General features: G+C 42.6%; 4 protein-coding genes across 5 annotated transcripts; 2 read left to right on the top strand and 2 right to left on the bottom strand.

Moving 5' to 3' along the window:
- Window positions 1-427: 427 nt before the first annotated feature.
- LOC135161297 (GATOR2 complex protein MIOS) lies at window positions 428-5,636 on the top strand. Of its 2 annotated transcripts, XM_064118744.1 has the most exons (5): window positions 428-899; window positions 1,255-3,229; window positions 3,308-4,026; window positions 4,111-4,284; window positions 4,974-5,636. In XM_064118744.1, exons 1-3 carry the CDS (start codon window positions 767-769, stop codon window positions 3,927-3,929), a joined length of 2,730 nt encoding a protein of 909 aa, XP_063974814.1. In that variant the 5' UTR covers window positions 428-766; the 3' UTR covers window positions 3,930-4,026; window positions 4,111-4,284; window positions 4,974-5,636. The 2 variants fall into 2 exon arrangements, with proteins under 2 accessions (XP_063974814.1, XP_063974813.1); XM_064118743.1 differs by having other exon boundaries at window positions 3,308-4,284.
- Window positions 5,481-7,613, bottom strand: LOC135161302 (uncharacterized). The gene is made up of 4 exons (XM_064118754.1): window positions 7,157-7,613; window positions 6,561-6,923; window positions 6,160-6,463; window positions 5,481-5,995 (listed from the first exon to the last, which is right to left on the bottom strand). Exons 1-4 carry the CDS (start codon window positions 7,289-7,291, stop codon window positions 5,736-5,738), a joined length of 1,062 nt encoding a protein of 353 aa, XP_063974824.1. The 5' UTR covers window positions 7,292-7,613; the 3' UTR covers window positions 5,481-5,735.
- Window positions 7,614-7,738: 125 nt separating this feature from the next.
- LOC135161301 (BRISC and BRCA1-A complex member 2-like) lies at window positions 7,739-9,654 on the top strand. Its single transcript, XM_064118753.1, has 3 exons — window positions 7,739-8,095; window positions 8,250-8,551; window positions 8,802-9,654. The coding sequence occupies exons 1-3, from the start codon at window positions 7,948-7,950 to the stop codon at window positions 9,555-9,557; spliced, it is 1,206 nt and encodes a 401-aa protein (XP_063974823.1). The 5' UTR covers window positions 7,739-7,947; the 3' UTR covers window positions 9,558-9,654.
- Window positions 9,655-9,790: 136 nt separating this feature from the next.
- On the bottom strand, window positions 9,791-15,488 carry LOC135161294 (protein wings apart-like). Its single transcript, XM_064118736.1, has 5 exons — window positions 14,594-15,488; window positions 11,276-14,152; window positions 11,104-11,192; window positions 10,927-11,028; window positions 9,791-10,712 (listed from the first exon to the last, which is right to left on the bottom strand). Exons 1-5 carry the CDS (start codon window positions 14,775-14,777, stop codon window positions 10,563-10,565), a joined length of 3,402 nt encoding a protein of 1,133 aa, XP_063974806.1. The 5' UTR covers window positions 14,778-15,488; the 3' UTR covers window positions 9,791-10,562.
- Between the last annotated feature and the right edge of the window lie 3,876 nt (window positions 15,489-19,364).

Below are 19,364 nucleotides of genomic sequence, written 5' to 3'. Positions count from 1 at the left end.
TTAGCTCTTGGTACATGCTTAACTAACTGGCCAGGTGAAAATATTTCTCTCCTGACCGGGAAAAATAGATCTTTTAAATTAATTTTTGTAAACCTAAAAACGACATATTATGGCTGAAAAATCATAAAGAAACATTTCAAAGGCGCAGAAACCTATATCTCCACTCTCGACTTGTCCCCGTGGCAGCGGGACTGCTACTGAGGCGTTACCGGCTTGGCCGATATGCTGATACCCCAGTAGGATTCGTGGCGCCCCGTCTCTTCGGGGGTGAAATCATGTCGGTAATGTGGAGAAACTGGCGTCAGTCAAACCCCCAGAACTGAGCCTCTACTTTGGTCTATCCTCTTTGGTTAACGTCCCGGTAAGTAAAACAGGGAGCGTACGAGAGCGTCATTAATGACTAGAGTGGGAGAAAGCCCGTGAGTAGGGGAATGAGTGGGCAGGGCCAACGTGCTGTGATCCCAACGAAACTGAGGGATTTTGAGTTTTATAGGTGAACGCCAACTGATCCAGAAAAATGCCCTGAATTAATATTTAATTTTGTTCAAAAATTCATTTCTCCCCCCCTAATGAAGATTAAGGGATTAAGGGAAGACAAACGGAGCCCCCCTCTTTAGTCTATCCTCTTTGTGTTAAACCTTCACAATACCTCTCTGTATTTTATCTTATCATTGACCGGTGTTAGCTCTATCAATTCCTTTCAATTCTGAAAACATACGAACATAACCTCATTCCGTCATTGTTGCTGTTGATCATCAGACATCTGATGATGACAACAATCAACAGCCCCAAGTTGGAAGTGCAGTGGTCCCCGGTTCATCACAATAAATTTATAACCTGGGGAACTGAGATATGTCTCTATGAAATAGGGCAAATTAAGGATATCGTTCGAGCGTCATGTGAGTAATTAAAAAGAATTTAATTGCTGAATTATTTAATGAAACCTTTGCTCGACGAAATTCTAGTGAATTTCCAGAAGGATTTTTTCAGGAATTTAATCTACAAATTGAACTGTCTTGGGTCTATCCTATTGCAAAACACATCTGTTCTTGAAACTTTGATTTTTATAATAGAATTACAAGTATTTAGACGTTGATTTTTCCATAGGGGCGGGTGGGGTAAAAGGGACACCTCTTTATTTACACTGGTGTACTGCAAATGAACACCAAGGGATGACTTCTTTAGGCCATAGAATGATTTATAAAGAAAAAATATATTAGTATATTAAATTCAATTAACTTCTGCCTCTCCCAGGCAAACGAATTTCTGAGAAGACAGTGGCGCACCAGCTGGCGACAAACTCGAGTCACCCCTATGTCCGTTGCGTGGACATCTACCCTCAGCCGGAGCCCGATATTCTCCTCGCCGTTGGACTTGCCAACGGTAAAGTCGTCCTCACGACCTTCGGCCCCACGGCCTTTGACGCCCTTGGGCTCACCGGCAAAGAACTTCCCCCAAAGCACGCACGCCAATGCAACGCCGTCTCCTGGAACCCCGTCGACCCAAACCTCCTGATCTGCGGGCTCGACAAGTACCGAACAGATCACTCGATCCTCCTTTGGGACGTTGTCCGTAGTCAGAATGTGACGACCTCAGGTTTAGATCGCCAGGCCCTACACCACCACACGACAGTAAGTCAAGCTGATCACAATGCAACCCTGAAGCCCCTCGCCGAGGCAGGTGTCTCGGAGACGACGCACTCCCTCAGCTGGTTCCCCAATGATTCAAGATGTTGCGTGGCAGGTGTCAATAATAAACAACTGAAGATAATTGACTTCCGGGATTCTGTTCGCATGGCAAACTCCACCCCCACGAAGGCGGTGTACAGTGTAGCGGTGAATCCCCATAACTCGTACCACGTGGTCTCCCACGTGGAGAACCAAATCACGATTTGGGACACCAGATACTTCGAGAAGCCAGTTCTCACGCTTCCCCAGAGTCGACCGGTGATCAAAGTCCTCTGGTGCCCCACTCGTCACAACCTCCTGGGGACCATCCAAAAGGACTCCAATGCCCTCTACCTCCACGACATCCAGCATTGCGGCAATAGTGTTGCAACCACCACCGCGGAGAACGAACCCAATGGAATTGTCGTGGGATCCAGTGGTGGTGGTAATGTTGGAGTGAACAGCGAGGAGACCGAACCTGGAGCACTGGAGAGAACAGTCGTTCCACCCTGGACATCTTACCCCACGAGCTTCTCGTGGCATCCAAATCATGTCAACAGACTTCTGGCGATATCTCACCAAGGAGTTCTGAGCGATTACACCGTCTACGAGAGGATCACCATCAATTGGTCGACCAGGTCCCACATTGCGTGGAACCACGCGTCGAAGGCCATCAAGTACTTGAGCTCCTCTGACAGTATTTACAGAGGATTCGATGACATCGCGATTCTCGTCAAGAAGAGGGCCTTCACGGATTACGGGCTTCTTCCGGAACTGTCGCAAAATGGGGAACTGGCGGAGAATGATCAGTTGAAGAACTTGTGGCATTGGTTATACCTCAGTCGATCGTTGGTTGAGGACGGGGTGATTCCTTCCGGGGATACCCAACACCCCGGGGTGAGGACGGTCATGAAATTGGATTGGCTGTGCATTGGCTTCATAAAGTCGGAGCTGATGAATCGTCCGTGGACGGACATCGGGTCGACCAGTCATACAGCCAAGATCTATAAGTCTGCGGACAGGGACAGGGCCCTGCAGCTCTGCGGTTGGAGGTTTGATGTCCCGAGTAAGGAGTCGGTGTTCGAGGAGAAGAACAATTTGTTCATTGAACGGTTGGAACGGGAGGGAAATTACGCCAGGGCCACAGCTATCTCGGTCTTCAACTTGTGCTTGAGACAGGCGATTGAGATACTGAACAGAGGTGCCAACAAGATGCCGGCCTCCACGAATCTGAATATCGTGGCGATGGCTTTGTCCGGATTTTCCGAGGATCGGAACAGCATGTGGAGAGAATTATGTCTGAAATCGAGGGCGCAGCTGTCGGATCCGTATCTCAGAGCGACTTTCGCTTTCCTGACGGCAGATGATGACTCGTATGAGGCTGTTCTCAATGAAGCTGGGATGGCCGTTGAGGATCGAGTGGCGTTCGCGCTGATGTTCTTGTCAGACTCGAAACTCGCGGACTACCTGAAGAAACTCACCGTCAAGTTGACGGAGGAAGGGGACCTCGCCGGATTTCTCCTGACGGGGGCTACTATGGACGGAATTCAGCTGTTGAACAGGTATTCATTGATTTATTTATTGCAGGGTAAATAAACTACGTGCGGTACAATTTGGTGATACGGATTAATTTGGCCCAGGTACCTGGAGATCACGGGAGATGTTCAGAGCTGCAGTTTGATAGCGATCAGAGCGTTATCCTCAGTGCTCCTCCAGGACACCCAAGTCAGAGAATGGATTGAGAATTACAGGGGATTGTTGGATGCCTGGAAGATGTGGAATCAACGGGCACATTTTGATATTGTGATGAGATCCTCGACGCATGAAAAATCACCACCACAAGTTTATATTTCTTGTAATTTCTGTGGTAAAAGTATATCGGCTTTCATGCAGGGCCTCAGCCGGGCCAGGGGACCCTTTGGGAGACTGGGGAACACCTCGAATAAATTGAAGATGTCGTCCTGCCCGAGCTGCAGAAAACCACTGCCTCGGTGTGCTATTTGTCTTATGCACATGGGGACTGTCAGTGGGTTTCAGGTGAATTTCGCTGGAGCTGGTGGGATGTCGAGTAGAAACGATGAGGATGGGAAGCTCACGGAGTTTGGGAATTGGTTCACCTGGTGTCAGAGCTGCCGGCATGGAGGACACACTGATCATATTACCCACTGGTTTGAACAGCACACGGAGTGCCCCGTTACCTCCTGTACCTGCAGGTGCTTTTCTCTGGATGCATCGCATGTCATCGGGGGAAATGCATTGTGAGAACGTTAGGAAGAGGGAGAATTGTACAAAGTGGATATTTATAATAAAGTTTCTGTTGTATATTTGACGTGTTCAGGTGCACTTTTCAGCAAAACAGGTAAATTTTGTTTTGTTATTAATACATTCGTTGACTCTCGAAGGTTTGCGTCAAGGGGATCGTTTAAGTTAGATACTTCTTCAGTTTATTAACAGTACTGGTATTCAGCTTATCACCTCTGACGTCACGAAGATGTTTGTTACTAGGCGGTTTATTTACTCGTCGTTTTTATGAGATGTATACAACCAGTGGAACTGCATGAAGTCTGGTCAGTTTGGCATTGACCGCCACATTGATCAACGATTTTGAGGAACTGAGGTACAGTGCTTGCATCATTCTCTTCTTACTAAATCATATCTTACCTCATTCTCATTGGTTTCACTTTTCGAATTTTAGTAGACATTTGATGAAGTTTGTTTTCGAAAAAATCGCTAATGTTTTCGTTTCATCTCATCGACTCCATCGGTAATATTTTCTCTGCCTATTAATAGGCATTACTATAGAGCTACTCAGTCATAATTTGCGTGTTTCTTATTTGAGTCAATTTCCTGGTCAAAATTGATTAAAAAATTATGGATCCCAAGGTTAACGTCTCTCCATTTCAATTGGACGTCCGCTGACGTCCTTCAAACATCTTTCGACATTCGTTAGACGGAATTTAGATTTGGACATAGTCCATTAGACATTTTTGTCAGGGATTTACCAAAAAAATTCTTCATACGATTTACCAATAAAATTAACTACATAGATAAATCAAATTTTATTAACAGCTAAGAACGTCTTAAAAATAAAAGCTGTAGAATTGTCTGGCGACTTTGCTACGCGTTACCATAGCTAATCTTATCATTCACCAAGAGATTGAATGGCTCATATTCTTTGTTCCCAGACTAATACTACAAATACCCTCCTATGAATAAATCCTCTAATCCTCTCCATTTTTTCGCGATCTGATAACTACCAACAGCTTTGCCAGGAAACGTCTTATCTACTGCGTCTTCCGATTCCAGATTAGCTCGTCAATTGTAGTTAGACGAGGGTGAGGCTGATCGTTAAATATTAGTATTGGTCACTTGGTGGCAACGGCAACTATTCGACATCACCGAGCCACACAGATTTATAAAAATGTCTGATTATTACGAGGAGTATGAAATCATCCGATCGGGAGCGGTCGCGGGTGGAGGCATTCTGGGAACAGCAGCCTACGGACTTCCAGGAGGAGCTGTGGGAGGCATAGCTGGCGGCGCAATAACTGATAGTGCATACTCTGTGATATCCGGAACGCCTCACGGTTATGTTGAAGACGTTACTAATATTACTACGGATCTTAGCAAAGGCAGATCACCATTTAGATCGGTAACAAGAGCAGGCCGCAGGTTGGGAACCGATGCTGTCAGTGGAATGGTGGCTGGAAAACTATTTTGTCCATCAGCTGGTGCCATAGGATTTATATAAATTGCTCAGTAAATGTTCGAAGATATAAATCTTTAATTTTTCATGACAATGACTGGAACATATTTTGGTAAAGGCATTTGAAAATAATATGATTGTTATTAATCCTGAGTTAAAATTGGATTTCCTTTGATGTCGATGTATTGCTTTATTTGCAGAACATGTGTAATTAATTACTTGTTCAATAACTGTTAATTGATTATAAATGATCTTTTATCCAACGGTTTGATTGTTCATCGAAGACTTTATTTAAGTACAATTGTGCCAGCTTATCACATGATTTGTTTTTAAGGAATTCCTTCAACCTAAATACTGCTAATTCATGGATCTATTAGCATTAAGTTTCTGGGATTAGCCTCTGTGCTATTGTTCTGCCTTGCAATCGTCAGGTACTCGTCGTTGATTTCGTCTGACTGCATTTTTGTGAAGTAAGACTCCCTGTCGGTGATTATATAGCGTGAATCGTCGTAATTGAAATAGAGACCTAGGACAATGTTAAGGGCTGATGTGTCGTACGAGTGACAGCCGGAGTAGCGGTACTGGGGCTTTTTATTGAACCTGCAGCCAAAGGATTGTGCACCTGGGGGTTAAACAGATTTTTTATTTATCATTTGATGACAGATATTGAGATTTTAAGGGAGTTTAGTTTCTATTGGTTATTATTTATTATTCGCTGGAAGGGAAAGGTCAATTAATTAGTAAACTTCAGTCCAATTGGGGAAATATTTGTTTTTGTATTCTTACCTATAGGACAAATGCAATCTCTCGTTAGGGCACATTGTACCCAGGGTAGCATGACATTCTCCCTGATTTCTTTAGTATTTCTAATGACTAAGTGTGAAGCTCTTATCAAAGGAAGAAAGAAAAAACTGTCCGAAGATGCATGAAAATATTCGTACATCTTAGGATGTGTCAGTGAGCTTATCGCATGCTTCGTTGGCCACGTGAGTATCCCAGAGAGTGGTAAAAGGTACTTCGATACATCGGAATTGTTTATCCTCACGTTTGAGTCCATGTACAATATATTTCCTAGAGTATTTAAAGCTGTCTGAAAATTAAATGAATTATTCAATTTCAATACAAATCCATTAAAATTCTGGACAATTTTCCTAGACCCATTACGTTTTTTCGAAAGATTTATGTACCTGTATGACTAGAGGTCGGTAGACATGAAGTCTATCATCTTCAGCGTGATTGGGAAATGGCGCCAAGTCGAACGGTATAACACAGCATCTGCTTGAATTACATATTGCTCGCAGATTCAGCATCGTATCATCGTTCAGCCCCACTCCGTAAATAGCAATATTATTCGTTGGTAAAAAGTGCGATACATTTTTTATAAATCCGTAAATATTAATCTCATTTCCTGGCCGTAATAGTGTTACGATGGTCACATTTTGAGGTTTTGACAGTAAGGATGGGGTGCTTGGTTGACTATCGAGACCAAGTAGGGCGAGGTACTTGGAGTCTGTCACTAGCCTTTTTTCCTCCACATCTTTCAAGTTTTCCTGTCATGGAAATAATTGAATCGTCATTTATTGAGCTGGCTCAAAGCATTCAGATAATATTTTTAGAAACGTGAAAAAGTAGCTACATTTTTCAAAAAAAAATGCCAGAAAATGCAGGTTTAATAAAAAAAAAGCATAGACCTTTTTGTCGAATTCAACAATTAAAATTGATGAGTGGGCAATCACTCAGTCACGAAAAATGTCAATCAATAACCAAAACATTCTTCAATTACCTGGAAGCTTCGCAATTGTTTATGCGTCTCCGTTACCAAAGTTTGAATGGAAGGTCGCTGATAGCTGAACCCAATAAAAACAACACTAGTACCAACCAAGCAAATCAGGAACAGCAACAATCCCTTAAAGCGCATCTCTCATTTTTTTACACCATTAAATTCCGTATTTCCCTGAATAAATTTGGTCAAAATACTTGATTATACCCTGTCTCTTTGTCTCTTAACAAAAGTGAGGTTAATTGTTCCATCAAACGCATCATCAACATCACTTCCAGCTCTGATATGTATCCAAACACTGTTTATCCATAGAAATTCGCTTTTACATTTGTAAGAATATTAAAAAACTCCCACTATTTTATATGGAACTCATTTTTTGTTCCACCAAATGATGAAAAACAACTTTGACAATTGTTTTTTCATCTCCATCACCCTGCTCACACTTAAGGTAGGTTCACACAGAGGCAGTTAATTGGAGGATTAATTTTTCACATAAATCGAATCTCATTGGTCGGATTCAGTGGAAACGTGACGTGTTAGATATCTCATTGGATGCTCTTGGGGCTTTTGAATAGTTCTGTTTTGTCGGAATTTACTTTCTGATTGGTCAAAGTTAATGTGTTTTTGTTATTGTGAGGGACAGTTGGTGAACGTTTGTGAGGTTAGGGGAGGCTTTCTACTGACGTTTGTCAATTTGAACTGCTGTAGAGGCGAATTTCTAGAGTGAAAGGGGCTGTTGAGGTCTTTTCTGGACAAAGAAAGCACTGAGGGTTGTCTTGGAGTGTTGAGAAACAATGGCAACGATGGCTGAGTGGGACAGCATGGGGTTGGAGAGGCAGAGTGCCAGCCCAAAGCTGATTAACAAGGCACCGGGCCTCGCCGAGGGGGTGGATCAGTACCTGGAACCGCTTTTGAACGCAGTTTTAATGGCTAAACCGTTTGGTGAGAATTTTTTCTTGAATTTTTCGTTGGTTTAGTAAATTAATGACTACGAAATTGTTCGCGTCAACCCTGAAATTACCATCAATTGTTTAGAATGCAGTTACTGAAATCCTCATTGAATCAAATAAATTGAACTGAGAATTATTTGAGACAGGCATTAATCTAGGGGCGATAGAATTGAGAGAGGTTGCCGCCAGCTGTGGAGACGGCAAAGGGGACAGGTTCAGTATTTCCATACCGTACGCCAATCAGAAGCTGGAGTGGGTGATCATGTTCAACTCGATATGCCCCGACGAGGGGCCAGACTTCGAATTCTCTGACAAGTCATTCCTCGCTGATCCAGCTTCACAGATTCTCGAGGAATTCGTTCCCAGTCTGTATCGATGGAATCACCTCGAGCCCGATGCACTGCTGAGGGTACTGACTGAGCTGGTTATGCACTACAAGAGGCACCAGGTACGTAAATTTTTAATTTCCCAATTTCTGGGGGGACCAAGACTCATTCAGAAGAGCCAGATGGACGTCCGGTTGACTAAGGTGATCCTAGGAACTCGCTGGATGTCCCCTGGGTGCAACTTCAACCCTGAAACATTCAGTATCCGAAATCCAGACTTGAAAACGTCTGTTGGACCTCAGTACAAACGTGAACCATTCAATCGCACCGATTTCTTCAACTCCAAAAAAATCTCGTCTGACTTTTTCACAGATCGACCAACTAAATCAATTAAGTGATCGTCTGAAGATGGAGTACACAACCCTTATCTCCGAGACAGATATCTGCATGGAAGACGTAGAACTAATTCTCCTCCCTGACAGCAATCAGCCCGACGAGGTGCACTTTCTGATTCGCATTGCCATAGACTTCTCAAGGCTCCCAGGAAAGCACACGGTCCTCACCAACGACGCCGCAATGCTTCTGGTGACCTTCCATGGCCCTCACTGGAATCGCATCACGTCTCACCTGTACTTCTCCAAAAATCTGGAGGAGACCATTGGCAGTGTCAGCAGCCTCCACCTACCCGGTTTCCCTGGGGAGAAGAGGCTCATGGAGTACGTCCCCGAAGTGAAGAAATGTATAAACGACAAGATCAACTTAATCGTCGTCAACTTCGAGAAGAAGAGAGGCTTCATCGAGGCATTCCTGTGTCTTCACCGTCGAAGTGTCCTCGAGTACGATGCTGTTGCTTTCAGTTACATCGTCTGTCTGTTTCACCTTCAAGACTTCCACTTTCTTCTGTCCTTCCAGCTCACTGCGACCTTCCCAAGAGATCCTCCGAGGATTATGATGGAGTCGATTTATCACATGACATCTAAAACAGAACTCTTTAAGCAAATGTTGGGTGATACTGTCCCGTACAGCCCTCGATGGGAACCAGAGATGATGATCACCAAAGCTCTCAATCATATCACCAAGGAGGAGATCAACAAGTTCAAAAATATCTCCATGAAACAGAGACGTTGATATTTCCTTCTTTATTCCTTTGGTCCTTGTCAACGGGTGATTGAAGTTATTAATTCTTATGTGATTGATGAATATAATAAATATAAGTTGAGAGTAACTTTATCGGCCATTGGGTTTGTTATTTCTGCTAATACTGTCATTATGCTTATTGAGTTGGAAAGTCCTTCCGGCCTCTTTTTTCACATCTAGCCCCTCAAAAACCATCAACGAGGAGAAATGAACACAGCACTGAATTAATTGGTTTGTCATTTTTTTTAATATGTAAGGTACAATAATTATAATTTATAAATTTACATGTACAATGCTTATAACTTAGATTTATGATTTTCTTTCATCTTTAATATTAAAATAAACTTAGACTGCATAACACTATCATTCGAATAATCAGTGGCCTACGTTCGTCTCTCTGAAATATCTCAAAAACCATTGAGTTGTCCTCGTTTAATAATTCTCAAACGACTCAGAAAATGAAAAAGAACATTTTTTTTCTCATTAACAATAATTGATTTTTATTTATTGGGGCAAGATGCTCAAGATCAATGATTATGCGTGCGAAATTCGCCGATTTGATAACCACCTTCACGTTTCTCCCCCATCGCATGATTTTTATGAACAATAAATCGAACATTCGATAATAATGGACCCGCAATTACGTACAAATGATTTTCGTAGATTCATGGGTTCTCAATCCTATTTTGCATTTTATTTAAGTAACGACTAATTTTCAAATTTTTAAAAAATACACAAGTAATCGAGAGCGTTGAGGCTTCCAGAGTTGAATAGATCTTGCAAAAAGAAAAAAAAATCGTGGAAACAGAGTGATAAATCGTACAGCAATAAATTATGTGGATGAATAAATATATATCAAAATATATGGTGGTCGTCGTGAAACAATAGTTTCATTGTTTGTGTCGTTTAATTTATCTAATTGCGTTTTAATTCAGCCCCTGGACAACTTTCATTCGCCATTTGCTGTCGCGTTACGCACAATGGTCATGGCTGCGATCAGGATGAGGGTAAGTCGAGCATAATACTTGATTCCTCCAGTGCTGGCAATGGCAATGCATTACTCTCCTCCTCGATTCGAGCGTCTGATAGTTTTAGGAACTTGATGACTTTGTCTGTTGCTTGGATACCACAACTGCTAGCCTCATTCTGTTGGAATGGAAATTAGAAAATATTTTGTTAAGCGTTTTTTTAACTAAATTTCGTCAATTTGATGAAACAAGAACGTTCAATGGACTTTTTCACGCCTAAATTCTATCTAAGACCGTCTCATGGTGTCTATGGGACGTCCAAGGACAGTCTACGATTCGTATAAATTCGTAAACATTTGTATGACTTGACCTATTGATCGAAATTATCTTACCGATACTGTTAAATTCATAAAATTGTAGAACTTCTGGAGGACAGCCACCATTGTCGAGAAATTATTCCCCGGAATCTTCCCCCGCACCAAAGTTTCATAGTCCTGAAACGCCAGAATAACCGACAACTTAATTCACTCATCCTCTTCATAAATCCAAAAATGTGGGGATTTACATACCTTGTTGTCCATAATTAAATATCCCAGTAAGAGAACTACGTAGGCACCAATGAGCGTGTGCTCCATGTGTCGACCAGCCTTCTGCAGCACTGAAAATAACAGAACGAGAAATTTGAAAATATTCTCTACTAAAAATTTAATTCAAAGTATGATCTTGACAATTGGCAATTACATTTTTGTACAGTCTTTTCAATGAACTCGTCCTGCGACTCTTTAGTTGTGGTAACAGTCTCTGTCTGCTCGGAGTCTTTCTTTCCATCCAGAATAGCGTCGGTTTTCTGCTCTTCGCTGATGGCTAGTTCCTCTTGTTTGTAGAATAAATCGATGAGTGCCTCCACTCCACTCTCTGGACGATCAAAGATGTCCTCCGAGGAAGGTGGTGCCTTCGACTCCATGAGCATCTTCCTGTTATCATCACACTGTTCCACCAAATTAATCAACAATATAAGTGTCAGCATCATCATATCGAAGCGCTTCTCTTCAGGGAGAGACTCTGGCACACGTAGTAAGAGATTCAAACTGCAATCAATAACGCCATTGAGGGAGCCTAACGATTTGCTGCCAAAAGACTGCTTGTTAAACCGATGAGTGAGATTAATCAGCACATTGAGAATAGCGATGATGCACTCCCTGATGACAGCACCAGTGCTGGTTTTATCGCTGATGTCAACAATAGGATAAATCGTGATCTCCTGTCCGCAGAGATAATACAGATTTGACAGAGTGCAGACAAGCACTCCATCGTCATACTTCAGCAGATAGTTCTGATTCTCCTCATTTTTCTGTGTGACATTCTCCAAAACCCTGAGACACCTGTCAACCTTCCTCAATTTATCAAGAACAGGCTCGTCCCAGCCGGCACTGGTGACATCACTGGAGACAATATTCCGATAGCACTCCTTAATGGTCTTGACGATATGCTCGAGTCCTCCCAACTCTCTGAGCTCCTCCTTGAACCACTCGCCCGCTCTCTTCGAGGTGAGACTGAGGAGTGTTTCCATGGCCAGCTGTCCCACAGTGATATTATCCAGATTGAGGTGTTTCGCATGACCCTGAGCTTGAATATCAGCGCAAAGCTGCCTCACCTTCTCCTTATTCTTGAGAAGTTCAGCACGACTGAGTCCACAATCATCAAGAGCATCCTTGTGACTGGCGTCTGACTCCAGGAGGCTGAGCATCAGCTCCAGACAGTCTCTATCCAGGTCCATTGCGAGGCGGTCCTGGCTGAGGACAAACATCACTGTTGCTGTGCACAATCCCAGGCTCTGGTCCTTGGTGGCGTCGTGGAGGGCCTTGAAGAATTTAGCGACAGTACCGTGTGCTCTCACGTGCATTCTGAATGCTGGTGCCATGCACTTGCTCGCCAATCTTATAGCTGATAAGCACCTGGTGGCGTTGGGATTGTTCTCCCTCAGAGTGTCCAGAATATACTCAACATCGTCATTAAACTCTTGAAATTCTCCACTCTCCTGTATCTGATGTGCCTTCTTAACATTTTTAACAACAGTATAAAAACCTTTAACTCTCTTGCCACAACGAATGCTGGTGATGGCCTCGGCGTCCTCGTTGAAGTCCATGTCTGTCTCAGGATATGTGACGACTCTAGTCAGCTTGTCAGCTTCCTCCAGCTCTTCGTCGAATGTCACCTGGCCTGAGGCGCCCGATCCTGACGCAGCATTGGGTGCTGCTGGAGCCGTGACTGCCTCTGGAGTAATTGACTCTTTATCATTGTCACACCATTTGTGCTTGTACAGGGCTCGACGTTTGTTGCCATTCGTCGCACCTGTTGATCTGCTCTTGAAGATGCTTCCCTTCTTGGTGACTGGCTTCACCGGGGGATTGACGTTCACCTGGGACTGAGGATCGGAGGGACTCGGTACGTTGGTCGGGGGCTCGGTGTTACCACTCGCTGCCTCGGAGTCTTCAGAACCTGAGAACCAATCCTGATCCAGGAGGGTCTTCGCTGATGACTTCTCGTCGGTGGGAAGTGGCTCCTCGGGGACTGGCTCAGGTGGCGGCTCTGGCTGCTGATATGGCTCCGGTTCCTGAGTGTACCCAGAATCGGCAGGGGGTTCGGCACCCTGAGTGCTTCGATCCCTGATATCGTTATCACTCGACAGGATGTCGATGAGCTCCTGAGTGGTGGTTGGCAGTGGCTGATCCCTTCCGATGAGTGGCTCGACTATTGGTTTGTAACTCGTGCAGTCAGTCTTAACGATGTCGTAGTGGGAGATCGATGTGTTGTTGGAATCGGTGATGGATTTTCTGAGGGTTAACGACAGCCCGGAGCTCTCCCTGGAGGTCGGGGTCGTTGGAGGCGGTGATGAGAGGACCGCAGGGGCCGCAGTCAGCTCGAGATTGAGGTTCTTAGCTCGGCTACGAGTTGTTCGGCGGGTAGACAGCTCCGGATTGTCTAGGGGGATCGAGACAGTCGTCACTATTGGTTGGTGTTGATGGTGGGATCTTGTCGATCTTTCTGGCCTCTCTGGTCTCGATGTTTCGGGGCTGAAACTCTTGCGATCGGGCTCGCTCTTGGTGGGACTGACAGGTGTCGTCACTCTGTAGGTGTCAGGATCGTCGTGAGGCTCTTGGCTGTCTCCGGAGAGGAGCCGTGCTGTTCCCTTGCAGATTCTCAAGACTATCGGGGGCTTGTCATCCCTGGGGATCGATGTGTCACTGGAACTTCCGTCCAGGCTCTCGCTGATCTTACGGGGGGGAGGGACTTTCGGGGGCTTTGGAGCCGGCTGTTTTGATTTACGGACATATTGGGAGTCAGGTACTTGACGGTAGACGGTTGAATCGGAGCGCGGCTCCTCGGGTACCGGGGTGGGTAAAGGTGATGGGGCCGGGGTGGGAGTGGGAGCTGGGGTGTTTCGGGATTTGAAGAATTTTTTTGGCTTTGGAACTGCCGGTGAGGGCGTCGAGGGCTTCGGGTCCAGATCGGTGTCGAAGGAGAAGGGGTCGCTGGCAGGGACTTGAGCGTTCTGATTGGAATAGTCCAGTTTGGGCTTTTTCGCCCCAAAAGTCCGCTGAATGTCATCTCGCCGACCTGGGGAACAAAAGGGTTGTGACTGAGGGTTCTTTAAGATTTCTGTGGGAATGAGTTGTCAATTTTGGTGGGATCATGTTGACAAATTAAATCGCCTGACTCTTCCGAAAAATTATTACACCAGATCGATTAAATTATCCAGTTGTCCATCAAAACTATAACAATTTAATCAATACGGCGTAATTATTTCTCCTGAATCGTTTAAAGACTTGATTGAAACGAAATAGTGAGTTATCGTGACTCAACAGTCGTTGGATTGCTCTCCTATTCATCCAATACCACGTCTCCTTGGCATTCCACTGGTGACTCCAGGGTCACAACTACTTCCTTCTTTTTCAACTTCCCCACAAACCCTACATACAGACTCTTTTTCACTAATTTCTCCCCCCCCCCCCAAAAAAAAACGCTCAAATAAACTGAAAAGCCAATGAAAAAAATTACCGTTGATGTTGGTGCTGCGAATAGACGTGAAGGACGTGATCCCCCATTTTCCAACAGTGCCAGCTGATTTAGCAGCAGACGGTCGATTGCTATTCTCACGAAATAGCTTGTCAAATTGTATACTACCTGGTGTAACACTGTTCACCTTACGACTGTATGATTTTGTGTAACTTCGTGACGTCATTTTTCCCTCGATATCTCATAAATTATCTGCATTCCAATAGTCACATTTGCAGCAATACCTCTTCATAATTCGATGATTCTCCCCAACTCTTCCTCTTCACCTCCTCCACCGAGTAATTAAATTCGTTTTTATTAATTGTCGGATATGGAGGTGAGGCGACAATGCGCCAACGATTTGTTTGATCCCTGTAGATGTTTTATATTATTTTTTTTCACTCCAGTTTTCAACTCAATCCCTCGCACTTTAATCACCACGTTTCTAGCGTCCAAATGGTGGATATTTTTCTATTATCCAGGGATGTGGCACACGCGTCATCGATGTGAACACTGGTGAAAAAAATCAATTAACGAATAGAATTTTCGGAACATATGAAAGAAACAAACGCCATGTTTCATTCGTCCCCTCTACAATTCACTGTATCTCTCTTCGATGCACACAAACTTTTTTTTTTGCTCTCACCCCCCCTCGTGGCCCGCAACCGACTACGATTTTTATCAATTATTTTCAAACTTTTCTATTCATAGATCAACCGAAATTATACGAGACTTTAAGTATTTTCTTTAATGTCCAGATATGTGTCTACACTTTTGTTACTAAATCAACTCTTGCGATTGGAGTACATTAATTTAATTAGAATTATCAATCATAACATGATCTTTGCCATCTGTCGATGTTTTTCGTTTCTCAAGAGACTCTGAATATGGAGAGAATTTTAAGATGGTGGACGTGAAAGTTTGTGTGAGTTTGGCGATAGCAGTGCGCGAAGGTTGTCATCAACGGCTAGGGGAACTAAAAGTGGAGGCTAATGACCGATGGTAAGGAAGGAACTGATTTTTCCGGCGGTTGGTAAGTCAGATTTCCGACAAATTACAGGGATCTGCATTGTTGCACTTTGCATTTCTCTTTGAAAAAGAGAGAGAGAGAGGAATTTATTGTTTGCAAAAACAAGCGAACGAGGACATTTTTAAAACCATCGATGAGTCGTTTTGGAGTGAAAAATTTCAAACACTTTGAAATTGAAACTCTACTATTTTATACCATAAATGTTGGGACAATGTTGGCACAAGGGTGATTCAATTAAAAAAATCGATAAAAAAGTGTTTTATCCAGTGAGATTTCTTCTGGATTTCTATAAAAAATAATCGCTTGTTGCGAATTACGTAAATAGTTCCATAATTCGTAGTGAATATTTCTCTCCGTTTGAATATACCAATAAAAGTCTGAGAATCAAAAATAAATACAACAGCTAGGAGAAACAGCAGTGCATGAAATAGAAAAAAAACCTTGGCCCTACGTAATATTGTTAACATTGATCCCTTTACGGGCTTCACTCGATGAATAACCACCTTACTTCGAATGGGACACATTGGCGAGGATTCCCCTTCTATTTCCATCGACAACGTACCTCGAAATACCCACTGAGATGAAATGAGAAAAAAAAGTTGATCATTGATGTGAAGAGAGGCATTATATGCGTTGAAATAACTGGTCTATGAATCTCCCGCTGCCGTAAACAAGAAATTAATCAACACGTGGATGATAAACCGGACTAGGCAGTTGAATGCTTAAGTATTCAAAGTAAATTACGCTACGAGGAAATTAAAACTCAACGATTGTGAAAATTTCTTGCTCTGAAAGATCTCGTTGGACTTGAAAAACACTTATCGACGTGCGCTAAACAGATTAAAATTCCTCTTTCACGAATTCCATTTTTATTTTGCAGAATTTTCCGGTTTCCAGAAGTCCACCGCAAACGCGGAGAGAAATTTAAAGGGAAAATCGTTAGAATTGTCTCCTCTCTAATTGATTGTGTGATTTTTTTCAAGTTTTCTTTTTATGACAGGAAATTTTAATTTCGTATCTTCTATAAAATGGTTTTCAAAATTTTCTATGAACAACCCAAATAAGTACCAGAACATCAATAAAGTTTTGAAATGCTCGATTCGTTTTTTACCTATTACCACAGCATAATTAAATTCTTCTCCTTGTACAAAATATTATTTCTTTAATTTTGCATAATTATTTATTTATTTTCATCGATTAAACCGGCCTGTCTGTGTATATACTGCAAACTAAAGTGAAAAGTACGATGTTAAACTGTAAGAAAAAAACAATCGCATTTTCCCAAATTTAAACTGTAGCATTTTCGAATTTTATTATGTTACATGTGAAATTTTGACCATAAATGACGTATGATCTTGTAGTGCAATGTTCCATAGCAATTTTTATTATGGTAGCATTTTATAAACTACTAAAAATTTATTTCCGCGTACCCCAGAGTCCTCGTAAATTCGTCATATAATCGTGAAGAATTTCCGAAGAATGCTGCAATTTTTACAACTGCATATGACCGAGCACTAAAAAATCCCGGAAGCAGAAATTCTCTCGAAGCCTTTGTAATGCATCACAGTTATAGTGGCTTTGCAAACATAGTCAACCCTGTGCTGACCTCAACGTCACACTCTCACCCATAAATGGAGATCGAGGACGCGGAAGATTGTCACCTGAATCCCCCTTCCCTTGGAGAGTAGCTGTGGAAGCCACAGCAATCGAGACGTGGAAGGTACCCTCAACATCACTCCAACAATTTGAATAAAATCTGGTCTCCTGGGCTCCAACGTTTAGGTGGACATGGAAACTGATTGAAATTTTATGGACTCGTCATTAATCATTTTCAGGAGAGAGACGTATGCGATATAGGGGTAGTTTTCGGTTCAATTAAATTCACAGCTCAGGATATTGAATTAATTAAGGCAAATTAGTCCAACTTTTTATCATTCGAGACGTCAGCTAAAGTTGAAAAATTATTCAATTCAATTCAGTTTATTTCCTTGATGTTACAAATGCTTATCTTTGTTTTACAGTGAGAGAAAAATATAATTTTGTCAATAATATATGTGTTTGGGACAGACAAATGCCCGATATTTTCATTAGAAAATCCGCTTTAAATTCTTGTCAGAAGAATATTTAATTGGCAAAATTATATTTTTACATCGGCTCCTGTCAGACTCTATATCTCTCCTCCCTCATCTTTATAATTCATCCAGGTACAATTGTTATAAATAATATCACATGTCACTATCTGTGTATCTATTTTAAACTTAAGCTCCTATTCCATCTTTCTTCGTTATCGTGCACTGCTTTGCCTTCCAATACACTGAAAGAAAAATCTACTTTTCCCAATTAAATATTACTCTGATAAGAATTTAAAATGGATTTTCCGCTGGAAATTTCGGGTATTTGTTTGTCCAAAACAAATATATTTGGCTAGACTATATTTTTTTCTCAATCTAGTATTTTATATCATTATTATTTTTCAACCCACTATTTATAACTTCCACAGTGCCCCCTCCTCCTTTTCGTTCGAGAAATCGAAATTTGTTCCATAAGTGGGTACCGCGCGGTCATTCGTCCTTCCAATGACCACATTCAGCGCTGCGTAGCTTTCGATAGCTGAGGCGACCCCTCATTGCCATGTGCTTGCCCCGCTGAGCTTTCTCTCAGTGTAATACCCGAAAAATTAAATTCTCAGAAAAAAATATTCACTAAAAATCCTCCGACAATTCGCGTAATTAGGACCGGAAAAACCTGAAATCTCAAATAAATTTCCGTCTCGTCAACGAAAAATTGAAGGGACGACCAAAAAATCAGCGATTTTGTTTCTGCGAAACGGTTTTTTTTTCTCTGTGAACACTAACCCAGGGAACATCTCACTATTAAAAATAGCAACTAAGCCCTAGGGGGTATTATTGACCCGGGCTGGTTACAACTGAGGTTACGGTCTTTCCGGTCGGCTGGTTATAGGCCGCAGAGGCCTACAAACACTTTCCCAAGTTTTTGCACCGGGATGAAACCCAAACGGAAATCCCCCTCACCCTCTGCCCACCCTAAAATCATCAACGGTGACTTTGGTACAGAATTGAGTCTCTTCTCGTCCTTAAAATCGAATTCATCACGGTTGAGGGTGCACGGGCTTCTATCGGTGGTTATGTAGGTAAACCCCTTCACCCTCCACCCCCTGTCGATTGGAATTCGAGCGATAAAACCGTACACGATGCTGTTCCCGCAGTACACAGAGTGTTCTCTGTTGTCGCGCCAATGATCATCGGGGTTAGTTGGTTGGATCTATGGGGAATACACGGGATATTTTGTTCTCGTGTTTTGAAAACGCATTACGCTGGGCTATCGCTACCTGGGGAGGATTCTGCATAATATTCAGTGTGGAGGGAGAATTATACACCGGGGGTGGGCAAGATGTCCCAGGGGATGTTCTCATTTGTAGACTGTGAATTTTTCGGATAAACCCGTAGAAAATTGTTTGGTTATTAATTTATATTTAATTGCTACAACTATTTGATAAAAATGGTGACCTGACATTCAGAAACGGAAATTCAGTCTATAATTTTCATTATCGTGTGCCTAAGGGAAAGGGGAGAGATTTTGTTGGGACCTTTTGTATAGAGAATTTCAGAATTAATGTCGAAGGTCAAGATAAAAATTATGATATTTTGATGTCAAGAAGGTAATTGTGGGTCAAGTCTAGTAACAACGGTACCACTTCGTAGTTCTGATTAACATTTTTAACCC

Source organism: Diachasmimorpha longicaudata, chromosome 4 (genome assembly GCF_034640455.1).
Source record: "Diachasmimorpha longicaudata isolate KC_UGA_2023 chromosome 4, iyDiaLong2, whole genome shotgun sequence".
Lineage (NCBI taxonomy): Eukaryota > Metazoa > Arthropoda > Insecta > Hymenoptera > Braconidae > Diachasmimorpha > Diachasmimorpha longicaudata.
The sequence above is the reverse complement of the archived record's forward strand: the minus strand, read 5'-3'. Positions and strand labels throughout refer to the sequence as shown.

Coding starts and splice junctions, on each gene's coding strand:
- LOC135161297 (XM_064118744.1), top strand. CDS start 767: ATGATGACAACAATCAACAGCCCCAAGTTGGAAGTGCAGTGGTCCCCG. Junction 900..1,254: donor GGATATCGTTCGAGCGTCAT/GTGAGTAATTAA, acceptor TGCCTCTCCCAG/GCAAACGAATTTCTGAGAAG. Junction 3,230..3,307: donor GGAATTCAGCTGTTGAACAG/GTATTCATTGAT, acceptor AATTTGGCCCAG/GTACCTGGAGATCACGGGAG.
- LOC135161302 (XM_064118754.1), bottom strand. CDS start 7,291: ATGCGCTTTAAGGGATTGTTGCTGTTCCTGATTTGCTTGGTTGGTACT. Junction 6,924..7,156: donor AACAATTGCGAAGCTTCCAG/GTAATTGAAGAA, acceptor TTTCCATGACAG/GAAAACTTGAAAGATGTGGA. Junction 5,996..6,159: donor AGATTGCATTTGTCCTATAG/GTAAGAATACAA, acceptor TTTAACCCCCAG/GTGCACAATCCTTTGGCTGC.
- LOC135161301 (XM_064118753.1), top strand. CDS start 7,948: ATGGCAACGATGGCTGAGTGGGACAGCATGGGGTTGGAGAGGCAGAGT. Junction 8,096..8,249: donor TTTAATGGCTAAACCGTTTG/GTGAGAATTTTT, acceptor TATTTGAGACAG/GCATTAATCTAGGGGCGATA. Junction 8,552..8,801: donor TGCACTACAAGAGGCACCAG/GTACGTAAATTT, acceptor ACTTTTTCACAG/ATCGACCAACTAAATCAATT.
- LOC135161294 (XM_064118736.1), bottom strand. CDS start 14,777: ATGACGTCACGAAGTTACACAAAATCATACAGTCGTAAGGTGAACAGT. Junction 11,193..11,275: donor TGAAAAGACTGTACAAAAAT/GTAATTGCCAAT, acceptor TGTTATTTTCAG/TGCTGCAGAAGGCTGGTCGA. Junction 11,029..11,103: donor ATTTAATTATGGACAACAAG/GTATGTAAATCC, acceptor CTGGCGTTTCAG/GACTATGAAACTTTGGTGCG.